The sequence below is a fragment of the Alexandromys fortis genome, unplaced genomic scaffold (genome assembly GCF_014885135.2).
Source record: "Alexandromys fortis isolate MF-2015 unplaced genomic scaffold, M_Fortis_MF-2015_v1.1 scaffold_14, whole genome shotgun sequence".
In the NCBI taxonomy this organism is placed as follows: domain Eukaryota; kingdom Metazoa; phylum Chordata; class Mammalia; order Rodentia; family Cricetidae; genus Alexandromys; species Alexandromys fortis.
Genome location: NW_026067910.1, coordinates 12,990,579 through 13,005,431, shown reverse-complemented (window position 1 = coordinate 13,005,431; position 14,853 = coordinate 12,990,579). Strand labels below are relative to the sequence as shown.

Sequence of the window (14,853 nt, the reverse complement as noted above, 5' to 3'; positions counted from 1 at the left end):
CTGGGTGGTGGGAGGGTTTATAAGTTTGTCCCTATTGTAAAATAAATGAATCTTCTGTCAGCCTTCTACCTGACTCCCAGCGTCTGAGACATTGACACTGCGCCTTCTCACCCTGTCCCCCAAGGAAGACGCTAGGGCCCAGCAACAAGGGGTAATACTGGTTTCGTGTCCAAGGAATTTTAAGAATACAAGTATAACATAATAAAAGAAACTACAGTTCAAGTTGTGCACAAAACATGTTGGCTGTGTGGATCTACAGACTTAGAAGATGGTCTGAGGATAGCCTCAGCAGGGCAGTAACAAAAAGTAGGGGGTGCAGGAGGCTGAGAGATGGCCATAGGAAGCTATTAGGGAACTATGAAGAGGTGCGAACTGGAGTCTGTGTATCTGGCAGACCCAAGACTGCTTTGGACAAACAGAGAAAAGCTGTCTTTATCCATAGAGGTCTCGCTCTGCCATAAGATTGCACTTCACCCAATAAAAGAGAGATCTCCAAAAGACTGGTCTCTGAGGAATCTTTACCTTGATTTGTGAATGAAGAGTGCATGCACATACCATGAGGCACATGGGGAAGTCAAACAACCCGCGGGACTTGATCTCTCCTTCCCCTACATGAGTGTCAGGGCTCACACTCAAGTCATCGAGCTTGGCCACAGGCACCTTTAACTGCTGACCCATCTGCTGGCCTCAGAGGAGTCTTCATATCCCATGCCTAAGAAACCCAACAAGACCTTCCAGATGCAGAGAGGATCTGCTTTTGACCTAGGAGACCATCTGTGGAGAGTTGCGGCAGGGGCTGAGCTATTCTGTTGAGACGACTGAGAGTGGTCTCTTTGTTCTTGTGGTGACTGGATCATTGCAGTGCCAATAAAACCTGAATGTATCTGGTGCGCAAAGGCCCTGCGGTGCTGCCTGTGCATAGGCAGGACATTCTGTGTAAGAGAGAAAGGGTAGGGAAGCTGATTTGGGAAAAGAGCAAGGCCAAGGTGGGAGTGGCAAGGGAGAAGAAATGGGCGAGGGAAATTTGCAAAAATACATGTGCCTGCCTTTTCACTGTCAGGGGGACAGGCCCCAAACAAGTGTCTCTGGAAGTCATGATGCTAACTTTAACCCTCGCTGACTCTTTATCTCTGAAGCTCCCAGAAATAAAACAGAAAACATTAAAGGCCAGTGCACTGTGAAGGATAGAATCATGAATCCCCGTAACCTGAACACAGTCACAAAGCGTCTGGTGTTAGCACCATGATTCTGGCGTCAAGAGTATCAGAAATGAAACTTGCTGGAAGAATGATGCTGTGACCAGGAAGACAGGGAAGTCTGAGAATGCTGCTGGGCACTTGCTTTCAGGAAGCATCCATCTCAAACCAACGCTTCCTTTTTCCTTGATAATAAGAACAATATATGACAACAGCTGGATACAAGCGCACATTGAATTGTGTGATGTACGTGCACATCCCAATAATCCTAGAACCCAGATAAACCAAGACATTTTATAGGAGTCATTCTGCTTACAGATGTCTTCTTGAACTGGCACTGGGGCTCTTGTAGTGAAGGATTTAAGGTCTAACTTCAAGTCAATTAGCCTGCAGCAGCTTACAGAACTTAAGTTTTAGACACTGCAGTTGACATAAACAGGTCATAGAACAGCGATTTTGAGTCTTGAGACCACGTGAAGTTAGCCTATTACCCATTAAGGTGACCTTTGTTCTGCACTCTGGCATGCATGACCATTCAGTGGCCACACAGAAATCCAGGTAAAAAGCCAGAATATTCTGTCTGATGCAGTGTACTTGCTGAAATAATTTCCAGTCATGTTGGAGGACCAAGGTGGTCTGTAATTTTAAAATGGAATTAACTTAAGGGCAGGCACACAAAAACAATGTCACACAATGTTATCAACATATAGACTACACAGTGACACCTGCATTTGATACAAAACAAAACATAGAAACAGAGTAAAATAGTGTTTGCTGAAGGTTGGGGAGGGAAAGGGGGAAACAAGGAGAAAATGGTCAAAGGATACACAATTATTTTAGATAAGAGTAAGTTCTGAGGTTTTACCACCATTCAGTGTGTGATAATGTTGATTATATATTTCAAAATAACTAGGGGACTGAATGGTCTCAGCACAAAGAAAAGCTGGATGTGTAAAGCAGCAGATACACGCTGCATCTTTATTTGGCTGCCACACGCTATCCACACATACGAATGTTTCACGCTGTATCCCATAGATACATCCTACTGTTATGTGTGGATAAAAATAAAATGAAAACTTATAACGGAGTGTATTAATAAACATTGGTAGAACCCATCTTAGAAGGCAGGCAGAAGAACTGTTAGTTCCAGGTCAGCCTGGGTTACATAGCAAGATTCATCCTCAACAAAACACGATTAAAGTAATAAAATTACAGAATAAAACTTAAAGAATGTATTGCAATTCATTAAGACCTTACATTGATAACAGTGAGCTAGTATACCGTAGCAACTGTGCCGGGCCCAAGGCTGTGTCCTGAGCCAGTGGAGAGGTGACAGACAGAAGGAAGGGAAAGCCACGCTTGCATGAGGAACGAGCTCATGCCGCCCTGTGAAGTGAGTGCCGAAGGAATGATCGTGTCTACCTCTCCTCCTCTCCTGCTTCACTCTGCTCTAGGAGCCCGCCGCCAGCCCTCTCCAAGAAACAGAAATCTCTCACCGTGAGTCAACGGGTGAGAGTGTCCCACCTACCAAACGTTGGGCACAGACCTATGCTTAGGATGAGACTGACATTTCCCTCTCCTCTAGGACAGCAGGTACAAATGCTCCAATTAAGTTCTAATTAATTGTAGCTTACCTCTCCACCCGCAGAGTCTCATTGTTCATCAAAAGAGTCAAGTCAGCTGATTTCATGATTGACATTTTCATTAAAGTAATAAAAATGTTGAAAAATTGCTTTTTAAAAAGCGATTGTGGCCATGCTGTGGTTTCTTTATTTTTTGTGTGTGTGTGTGTGTGTGTGTGTGTGTGTGTGTGTGTTTGAGTCAAGATTCTGTATATGTAGTCCAAGCAAGCCTGGAACTCACTCCACATCCCAGGCCAACCTCCACTCTTCATCTCCTGCCTCAGCCTCCTGAAGGCAAGGATAACAAGTACGCATGGCCACACCTGGTCTGTCCCAAAGCTTTAAACACATTCCTTCTGATTCCTTAAGTACTTAACATTTGCACAACATCTCTACACTAATGAAAACAAAAAGGACATACTTAACACAACTTGTTATTGTAGATTGCACAGCACCTCCCTCCACTTTACCACTGCAGACACAACCATCATTACAAAAGCCCCTTGAGAAAAAATGAATCATCCTGAGATGTGTTCATTTATGACACTTTATTACATGACAGACAACATAATTGCAACATGGGACCTGTATTGAGCAAAAGACAGAAATAGACGATTGCTGAACATACCTGAACTAATTCTGCCTTTAACTCTTCCTTCTCCTCCTCAGAGAGCATGCTAGAGAAGTCAGCACTGGCTATCGCATCCTCGTCTCTTCCTTGCAGTGGTTCCGTCTCCAGCAAGCCTTCAGGCAGAAGCGACAAAACATAAAGTGATGACCATGCATTTAGCCATCCTCCCCTTCTGTAACCTGGAGAACTCTGAATACTGACTTAACCTCACACGAAAAGCCAACAAAAACTCACCCAAAGAAAAACAAGAGCAAAGCCTTTATGCTAAATGTGTGAACGCCAAGAGAGCAAATATTGAGAAGCCGAAAACCAAAGCAACAATCAAAGAACCTGAGTGCACGGGGGAAAGCCAGAATGTAAACAAGGAGCTGGAGACATAGTCAGTGGCATGTACTACCCTTACAGAGGACCCGAGCTCAGTTCCCATGTCGGGTAACTCACAACCTCCTGTAACACATCTTCTGGATAGAAGATACCTGCACTCACATATACACATACCTCCACAACACATACATATAATTCTGAAAATAAAAGACATCTTTTAAAAAATATAAACAGCCGGGCAGTGGTGGCGCACGCCTTTAATCCCAGCACTCAGGATGCAGAGGCAGGCGGATCTCTGGGGGTTTGAGGCCAGCCTGGTCTACAAGAACTAGTTCCGGGATGGGCACCAAAGCTACAGAGAAACCCTGTCTCGAAAAACAAACAAACAAAAATATATAAACAAAGCAAGCTGTCACCCAATTTACTTGGGTCATCCAGGATCACTTTTAACTGCTGCAAGGGTTCAGGGAGCAGAAAAAGAAGTTCACCCAGGGAAAGAAAAACAGAGTGAGACTTCAGATAAGTCTTCCTTCCCTGCAGGCCTGGCTTTGAAGCTTATAGCTGAACAACAGATGGAGAGAGAGAGAGGACTCTCTCCCTGCCTCAGGAACTCATTACCCTATAGTGGACTAAATATAAGCCTACTGCTTAGATGCACTTTGCCTGCAAACATTCAGAGCCCAGAAAACTATTTTTCTATTTTTGATGTGGTAACATTCAGAGGCTGGAACAACCACACATAGAGGAAACACAGAAACAAATGGTTCCCCAAAGAGGAAAAGGTGGGAAGTACTTGGGGTTTTGATGCTATCCTGTACCACAGACTAAAGCCATGCTAACTCAACTTGTAACTAAAGATGCCCTCTTAGTTAAGATAGACAATCCCTAAGCATGCCCTGGGCCATCTGGCTACCCAGCTCATTGATCTGTGTTGCCTGGGGAACGCAGAGCATATCCACAAACATGTTCAAAAAATTATTTATGACATGGTACATGGCAGAGCTGTTATTTACACATCTGTAGTAAAAGGGCTTTTAAACATTATTCATGTAGAAATAATAATGTATACATTTATACATGTCTCACAGGACGAAACTGAAAGTTCTAGAAGACGATAAGTTTATATCTATCAACATCTATCAACCTTTGGGAGGGAAGCAATTTCTCCAACAAAAAAACAGAGTAAAATATGTAAGAAAGATTAAGAATATCTCTTAAACACTACCAGAGACAAAAAGACATCAGAACATATTGCTACATAAAAGATTAAGAAAATATCAGTTCCTAGAATATGTAGAATTTCTATAAATCAATTTTTTTAAAAAATGGGACTCAGCAATCTTTACTTTCCTTCTTGTCCGCTGTTTTAAATTCTCCATTCTCATCCACAGCCCTGTAGAAAACCCCTTACAGGGGCCTGTCCTCACTCAGTCAAAGAAAATGTTAAAGCTAAAAAATAGGCCAGGCAGAAAATATTCAGAAAATCTGGAACACTGTAAAAAAACCAAGTCTATGAATAATAGGAATAGAGTAGGAGAAGAAACTCAGTTCAAAGGAACAGAACATATTTTCAACAAAATCGTAGAAGAAAATTTTCCTAACTTTAGGAAAGAGGTGTCTGTCAAGGTACAAAAATCATACATTAGAAGACCAAATAGACTATACCATAAAAAAATTCCCTATGATACATAATAATCAACACACTGATGTACAGAACAAAAAAAGAATATTAAAAACTGCAAGGGAAAAGACCAAATAGCATATAAATGAAAACTTATGATAATAACACTAGATTTTTCAATGGAGACTCTAAAAGCCAGAAAGACGTGGACAAATGTGATTCAGAGAACACAGATACCAGCCCAGACAACTGTACCTAGTAAAACTTCCAAATATAATAGATGGAGAAAACAAGACATTCCACAATAAAACCAAATTTAAGCAGTATGTATCTAACCAACTCTACAGAAAGTTATAGAAAGAAAACTTCAATCTGAAAAGGTTAACCACACCCAAGAAAACACAGAAATAAATGATCCCAAGAGCAGCAAATCCAAAGAGCAGGAAAAAGTCACATCATAACAACAAAAAACAGGAATCAAAAAAAAAAAAACATGTTAACTGATAGTTCTCAACATTAATGGTCTCAAGTCCCCATTAGAAATAAATGGACTAACAGATTGGATTTAAAAACAGAATCCATTCTTCTGCTGCATCCAAGAAACATACTATAATGCCAGAGATAGACATAACCTTAGGGTAAAGGGTTAAAAGACCTACAGGTCAAGGGAGAAATTAAGAGCATTAGAACATTTTATGGATATATGCCCAAGGAACTACCACACTGATTTCCATGCTGGTTGTAAAAATGTGCCATCTTAAGACTTTAAAAATATATATCAAAGAAAATATTGGACAATGGAAAGATCATGACCATGGACTATTCTCATGGATCAGTAGAATTAATACAGTGAAAATAGCCATCTTATCAAAAACAATCTACAGATTCAATGCAAGCCCCATCCAAATTATAACACAATTCTTTGCAGAAATTGAAAAGAAAATTTTCATCTTCATGTCACACACACACACACACACACACACACACCACCACCACCACCAACAACAACAACAACAACAACAAGAACAAAACCCAGGATAGCAAACAAAAATCATCATAATAATAAAGAACTGATGGAAGTATCACCATCCCTAATCTCAAACTGTACTTCAGAGCTGTAGTATGGGCATAAAAACTAACACATTGATCAGTAGAATAGAATTGAAGACCTAGCTATAAGTCCACACTCCTGTGGACACCTCATTTTCAATAAGGAAGTCAGAAAGAGACACTGGAAAAAAGACAGCAGCATCTTCAACAAATGGTGCTGGGCAAACTGGATGGCTACATCTAGAAAAACGAAAGTAGATCCATATCTTTCATCCTGTACAAAACTCAACTCCAAATGGATCAAAACTTCAACATAAGGCCAGATACACTAAATGTGACAGAAGAGATAGTAGGGAACAGCCTTGAACTCATTGGCACAGGAAAACAGTTTCTGAACAGAACACCATCAGCACAGGCAGTAAGATCAACAATTAAAGAGTGGAACCTCATAAAACTGAAAAGTTTCTCTATGACAAAGGATACCATTATTTATAGAAAGCAGCAGGCTACAGTATGGGAAAAGACATTTACCAACTATACATCTGACAGAGGGCTAATATCTATATAAAGAACTAAAACAACAAAACAAAACAAAATAAAAAAAAAAAACAAGAAAACTGGACATCAAGAAAGCAAACAATCCAATTAAAGCATCGGTACAGATCTTAACAGAGAGTCCTCAGAAGATGAAACACTAATGGCTGAGAAATACTCAACCAAATGTTCAACATCCTTTGAGATTTTATCTCAGTCACAGTGGCCAAGATCATTAAAACAAACAAGAGCACAACAGCTCATGCTAGAGAAGATGTGATGTGACTACATCCATTTCTGGTGGCACTAGAATGTTGAAATAAATAAAAAAAACAGCTATACATATTCTATGTATGTAGTAACATACATAGAATTGTTTAATAAAAGAACAAATAATAAGTTTGAGTCAGAGAGTGGAACTGGAGTACTCTGTTGGTCACGTGAGATCTTTGGAACCCAAGGAGACTAAAGTACCAGTCAAATGGCCATATGCCTGCATTTGCAAGATCAAAAACTGGTCTGAAACATTACATTTAAGTCATTTATAAATGGATCCAGATCTAGATGAAGAGTTACTGTGCTGGTCCCACATTCCCAAGTTCAAGGTCCAACTAAGGTTATTCTAGCTACAAAGCGTATGTCCTTGTCTGCATTTTACGTTTCTCTATTAAAGACCTGGCTTAATTGACAAACAGAGATTTATTTGTACGATGACAGCATGCTTGTGACCTCACCCTTCTCGGTCCTCTGACACTAGGGATTAGTGTCTACTATGTAAACCTCAGGAGATCTATTTGCAGCACACTAGTGCTTCCCTGTTCCTGTTGAAATCGGAACCATCAATGTGTTGGCAGCTATAAATCAAGACATGAGCTCTAGGTTAAATAATACCTTTAGCACTGTGAGGAAATCACCTATTGGCATCTGCATATTCTCAGGGCATTTTCTCAGTCTGGGGATTTGGCAACGACTTGTGGCCTTTGTTGAAGTTCTGCAGACAGCTATACACCAAAATGATCATTAAACTATGTTTTTGTATCAATCATACATTGTTAGCAAAGACTAGGTAGTTGCAGATTTCCTTGAAATATAAACCAGTCTGAACTATACCAAGGAACTAAAGAGGGCCAGTTCTGTAGCCAAGAAAAGGAGGCAAGGTGTATTCTTTCAGAAAGAGCACAAAATTATCCCAAGATTTAATAAAAGAAGGAATGCAATAAATCAGCTTAAATGAAAACTTACCATGACTTGAATAATAGATTTAAGACTGTAATATTTATTACCTAATTATATTTTCTTCATAATGTGAGTAAAAATGAATTCCAAATATCTGCTTATTATCAAAGGGATAAAATATTGAGCTAATCTCATTACTGTGGGATTTATAGTTATCTTCAAATGCACAAAAACCTTAATACAAGGTGATGTGTAGAAATTAAAGACATAAAATATGCTTATTTATTAGTACCATACACTCTGTATACTCACTTAACTTATCCCTCAGACTGAAGTATTATTTTTCATGGACCCCATCATTCAACTGCTTTTCTTTCATCTGTGAGTAGCCCTTATCTAATCTGTTACTGTATTGTATTACCTGTTGCCCTGGCATCCTGGCAAAGGCTTCAAATGCCAGGAGTGGTACAATGGATGCCTTACATCCTTGCATCTTTAATTCAACACTTGAAACCTGCTGCAGAACTTGCCAAGAGTTTCTAAAACTGGTTTTTCTGAAGCTGAGGCCCACTCGCTCTGGCCTTTGAGACGGGTCAGAGTGGGGCAGGGAGGCAGGGTCATGTGGGGAATTTCCACACACATGTACGTATTCAGAAAAGATAAATCAGAACTTGATCTTCCAAAACCTTCAATAACATCACATCTTTCCCACATACTATACAGCATACACACTCTCCCTTCACGCCCACACATCAGAGCACCTCTTAATTGGCAGTGTCTTAATCGACAGCATTAAAATCTTTCTTAGTGTATATAAACTGATAGTCATCTTAACATCTTTGACATTTTAGGTCTTAAAATCATACAGCAATAAAGGGTACTCTTTGTGGGGGGATTTTTTTCCAGGACTCCATGACATACCAAAGACCTCGGATGACAAAGTGTTTTATGTAAAATGACTTAGTGTTTGCATATAAGCAAGGCATTTCCTCCTGAAACTCAAATAATCTCTAAATAACTTACAAAACACAATGTAAACATTATATATAAGGTTTTTTTTTTACTGAATTATTTAGGGATCAATAGAGGGGATGGTTTTTACATTTATGCTCAGCATAATTTAAAATGTTTTAATTACAGTTTGTGTTATTTACTTTTCTTTTGCTGTGATGAAACGCCTTGACCAAGGTGACATTAGAAGGCATCATTTAGGCCTCTGGTTCTAGAGAGGTAAGAGGCTGTCACACAATGACAAGCAAGCACAGGGAGGGGACACCAGCTGAGAATGGTTTTTGAACTTTGAACCCAAGCATGAAATAGAGCAAACTAGAAATGGTACGAATCTTTAGAATCTGAAAGCCAGCCTCCACCGACACAATTTCTCCAACAAAACCACAACTCCCAAGCCAAACAGTGCCGTCAACACTAGCCTCTGGGGAACATTCTCATGTAAACCACCACATAGCTGTTGAATCTGTAAGAAACCACAAATATAGAGGACAAACAATCTAAATCCACACCTATGTTACTAAAAATGAAAGCACATTGTTTTGTAACTTGATCTTTTTTGCCATATAACTTCTCCTCTTGTTCTTAATCATCTCTTTAAAACCTGATCATACCAAAGGACTCAATTGGTCCTGCAATGTATTTAAAGTTGATCTTTCCCAATCTAGTCATGAAGTTCATGACAACACATTTGTTTGTTTGTTTTTTTTTTTAGGTATCTCTTTCTTTGGACCTTTAATGACTCATGAATGAGAATTGGCTCAGTTCTGTAGAATTCATCATAATATCTTAATTAATGGTTTATTAAGTGACTATAAGGAAAGAGTCCGTCTCCAGGGAACAGACCACTGCAGAACAAACTCCTTTCAACTCGTACTGTGCCTTCTTAAACCTGTCTTTGAATCTAGAACATAGGAAAAACAATGCTATTCATAATAATAGTTTATAAGGGATTAGAGTCTTGCCATATGCCCAGTGCCTGGCATATGATAATCAGTAAATACATTGGTTCCACTTTCGTTATAATAAAGCAGTATTATTTTTGATTGGAATCATTATAATTTTCCATGTTATGAGAATAAAATAGAGTTATTACTGTGACCCCAAGTTACTGAAAAAAAAATTATCTATGGAGATAAGTTGCTAACATATAAATCCCTAAGGAAAACTACTACATGTCAGATTTAATGAATGAATTCACTAAATGAATGCCCTAAACTAGTAGTTTGCAATCCCAACCATAAAATCAATTTCATTGCTTCTTCGTGACTACAATTTTGCTACTCTTATGAACCATAACACAAATTATCTGTGTCCTCCGATGGCATTGTGGGTCTCGACACACAGGTTGAGAACTACTGCCCTAAACCATCAGACTGTGTGCTCCATCTTCTGATCCTTAGAAGGGTACCTCTCGTTCGTTTGTCACTATCCCTCCTGGCCATTGCTTAAAGGTCTAGAAAGGACACTGAAGTAGCTTTGTGATCCACACTTGGGGTGTTGAACTAAGGTAGAAGAGCCACGTAAACATGGTTGACTCTGGTACCAGCACCATGGTAGAATGCATGTGGAAATCTCCCGCAGAGCTGCCCTGCATCCTGCCCTTTAAACAAACTTTAGGGAGAACTACAGATTTTGATTGTCTGACTTCTGAATGTCTGAGTTTTTCTTTATCCTTAAAATAAAATTTATAATTTTCATTTGAATTCATCTAATATCTTTTTTTAAAAAGGCAATGCCAGGTTAAACAGAGACATGACACCACAGAATCCAGGTAAAAGATGACAATCTTGAGTTCTTTTCCATATTTAGCTCTACAATATCAATGCCTATCCATGACCTTAAATAAAATGAACTAAACAGGGGATAAATTATTGGTTACTTTCTACAAACCCTGAGAAGTCATTTAGTCGTTTTCACTGACTTTAAGGTCTTGTCTGGTATAAAAGGCCTACTAGACTAAACTCTCCGAGACCGACAACAGGGGCCACTTTCCTTCCTTCCTCTCTTAGTCCATCCCCCTCCACTTTGCCTTTGGTCATCACCCCATCCCGCACTCCCTAGGGGAGCAGTATTTCCAGGTGTTTCAGTTTTCAAAAATAGATGAGACTACAGTTACCAGCCATTGCTCTGTGGTCTTCATGTGAATTCTGAAGGGAGATCTTACTATCAAGGACTAGGATTTCAAAAGCATATGTGGAAACATCTTTTTCATGCATAGTAGAAACCCCAGTGTGGTGGTTAAGAATAAGAATAAAAAACCCCATAAGCTCATATATTTAAATGCCTTGTCCGCAGTTGGAACTGTTTCAAAGGATTAGAAGGTATGGCTTTATTGGAGAATATATATATTACTGGGTTGGGCTTTGAGGGTTCAAAAGCTCACATCATTCCTAGTCTGTATCTCTGTCTCTGTTTGTCTCTGCCCATCTCCTTCTGTCTCCCTGCCTCCAATTTGTGAATAAGATGTCAGCTCTAAGCTACTGCTGAAGCACCTTGACTGCCTGTCGCCGTGCTTTCTGTCATGATGGTCATGGACTCACTCTTCTCAACCTGACACAAGCTCCCAGATAAGTGCTTCCTTTTTTAAGTTCTCTGGGCTGTGGTGGCTCTCCACAGAAGTAGAAAAGTAACTAAGATGCTCAGGTATCCGGACTAAGCCAGAAGAGCTGCAAATCCTTTTGCTACCATTCCAAATTGCTTGAAAGAGCAAACGGTAATCTTTAGGAGGTAGAGGCTCCTAAGACTAGTTTCTTGGGAGTTTCCTGAGGAGTCTGGATTTGAGAAAGCTGGTACAGACCACACAAATGGGGACTTGTCCTTAGGAATTGTGCCTCCCCCTTTCCGTGCTATGAAACACAGTATGTGGATATTCTCGACACTATAGTTGAGGTCTTGGCTTATCGCTCCTGGACATTTACAGTGGGGGCCTCTTTTTTTCCGTTTTTTTAAACTTTATTTTTGGGGATTGTATGTCAGGGATTGTCAAGCTTTGTCCTGCATAGAATACAGATACACAGCAAAACCCCAATGATGGGAACAAATTAATCTCTCAGTGGAGAAGAAACCACAGCAGGGTTTTCCCAGGATTGTTGCAAAACAACTCTTATTTAAATTGAAGAAAGAAAGAAAGAAAGAAAGAAAGAAAGAAAGAAAGAAAGAAGGGAGGGAGGGAGGGAGGGAGGGAGGGAGGGAGGGAGGGAGGGAGGGAGGGAGGGAGGGAGGGAGGAAATTAAATCCAGAGAAGAACCTATGCCATAAAATCTTGCAATCAGAAATCTATTTGGACAATGAAATGCTAATTTGACCAGGAAAAAAACACAGAATGATCTCACAGATAGGTGACTGCAAGATCCTTGAGAAAAGATCATATGAGAAAGTTCAGTTAGAACTCTAGGAAGAAAGAATTTAAATTTTACTCAGAAGGTAATAAGAGCAGAGTTTTCTATTAAGTCTCTAGAAGAGCACAGCACTGTTCTCAACAACACCACGAATCAACAGGGAAATGCGAATTCAAACCACAAGGAGCTGCTTCAATGTGTCTGCTGTAGTTTCTAATCTGGAACCTAGGCCTCATGGAAATCGGATGGGGAGAGTTCAGCTGGGTTGGTAAGTGGGGCAAAGCTAGAGGGATGGTTCGCATATATTAGAAGCACAACAGAAACAAGGTGCGTTTGCCTTCATGAAGACAACAAGGATAAGGAATACTCCCTAGCCCACCTACTCTATTGTACCTATCATGTGTCAAGCACTGGGCTTTACATTAGCATATGTAAATGATTTTTATCTATTATGTGGCATGTGTATCATTGGGGGGGGGGGGTGGCACTTGACAGCACAGATCAAGTCAGAACCAAGGGCTCAATTTAGGTAATCTTACCAAAAGTGGCAACTGATAGTTATGTGGTCAAGTTGACACCAGGAATCATTCAGGACTAAACCTGAAGCCTAGGATCTAAAACAAATTGGGTGTATTTTTCTGACAAACTAACTAGCTAGATGCATGTAATGTCTGGTTCTATCAGCTCAAAGTTGTGTATAGGAAGTGAATAAACAAAGCTCTTCGGACAATGTCGTCAGCCTGTGCCTCCTCATCACACAGCACCTGTACCTGTATCAGGCCCTAGATGCTCTCTCCCTCATGCTGGGTCTCTTTGATTTTATGTCCGGTCTCATTCTCCAGGACATAAACACCTAAAGAGCAAAACCATGCTTTCCTACCAGAGTGTATTAACTTAGCATGGTTATCTGTCCTAGAGGAACAGTTGAGGAGTGAACTATAGCTACCAGCAGCAGCTTTATCCACAGATGGCAAAGTCTCTGAATCCAACAACCCCAAATCCACTCCTGGATGTCACATTAAGGTGTACAAGGGAGAGGACAGGTGACTATAGAATTTTAAGAGATCACAAAGGTGAACTTCCTCTCCCATCAACCCCTTCTGGGAGCTTCTGAACCCTCTTAATAGGATAGTTTCTGTCACCTACTTACGATGCTAGGTGATGGTAGGTTTTCTCTCTTCCCCATGTCCCCTTTCTTCTCTTATAGAAGAATAGCTGTCCTATTGAACTACACAAAGGACTCTTTCAGGCTGCTCTTTGTTGCTCTCCAATGATAACTCATTGACTTTGAGAAAAGATAATGAGGGACCCCAGACTGTAAATTGCAAGAAAACAGAACCACACTCAATTATGTATGTTTCAAAACTTAGATGAAATTTTTTCCTGACTGAAACCGCAATGAAAAGAGCATAAGTTGATTGGGGGAACCATTAGAAGAAGCTCAATTGCTTTCAAGGAGACAAGTAAAAAACAATTTTGTTTTTAACCACATGGTAGGTACCAAGTGTGCTCATAGCTTCTCTTATCCTCCCCAGAAACACATGAAGCGGGTGGCAGAATGACTGATCAAAGTTCTGAGGTTTTACCAAGCCTGCAAGTTATCCAGCTGCCCTACGACAATTTCGAGGTTGCTGGCAGAAGATCCAGAACTCCCGAGTTTGTGACTCATGTCTGAATGAGAATTGTGGACATCACATTCAGGTAGGTTTCCTTCGCCACCAAGCCCTGTAGGGGTGACATCAGAAGGACATTGTGCACACAGCAGAGTTGAGCTCATTTGAAGAATCCTGACCTCAGGGAATGTGAATATTTAGTAGGCACTAAGCAAAGCCGCCTGCTCTTTGCTCTGGAGGATGGCATGGCCTATGTTATGCGGGATGGAAAGTGGGCTTGACTTCTGCTTCCCCTGAAAATTCTCTGTCTCTCTCTGTCTCTGTCTCTCTCTCTCCTTCCCTCCCTCCCTCCCTCCCTGACTGTTTTCATCTTTGAAAAGGCATACCTGGAAAAACAAACGAACAAGCAACAACAAAAATATCTCTGCTTGTGTAATTTGAAGAAATGCAAAAAGATCTTTGGAGAATCCTCTTTGAAAAATGGTATTTTCTCAACGAAGAAATGCCAGTTGGAGAAAATTTGCTGGTTTTCCCAAGTTCACGAAAACTAAACTTGGATTTTGAATGAAAAGCTGTGAGGTGAAAGAGCTCATGGCATTTTCACCTGACCACACTGTCTCATGTGGAAACTAGACAGGAATAAAGTATTTCCCTACCCTATCCAAACTCCCACCTCTCTGCCTGAGGGTTTAGCCCTTATAGAATCTCAAATTCTAAGCTACCAAATGGGTAGAGTC

The 14,853-nt window shown here is 40.3% G+C and overlaps 1 protein-coding gene across 2 annotated transcripts in view; it reads right to left on the bottom strand.

Annotated features, from left to right (window-relative positions):
* The window catches only part of Tpd52l1 (TPD52 like 1), a 94,673-nt gene that overhangs the window by 31,446 nt on the left and 48,374 nt on the right, over window positions 1-14,853 (bottom strand). For both annotated transcript variants that reach the window (XM_050138095.1, XM_050138096.1), the window contains exon 2: window positions 3,447-3,562. In XM_050138095.1, coding sequence (XP_049994052.1) covers window positions 3,447-3,562 — 116 coding nt within the window. The remainder of the gene's footprint in view (window positions 1-3,446; window positions 3,563-14,853) is intronic.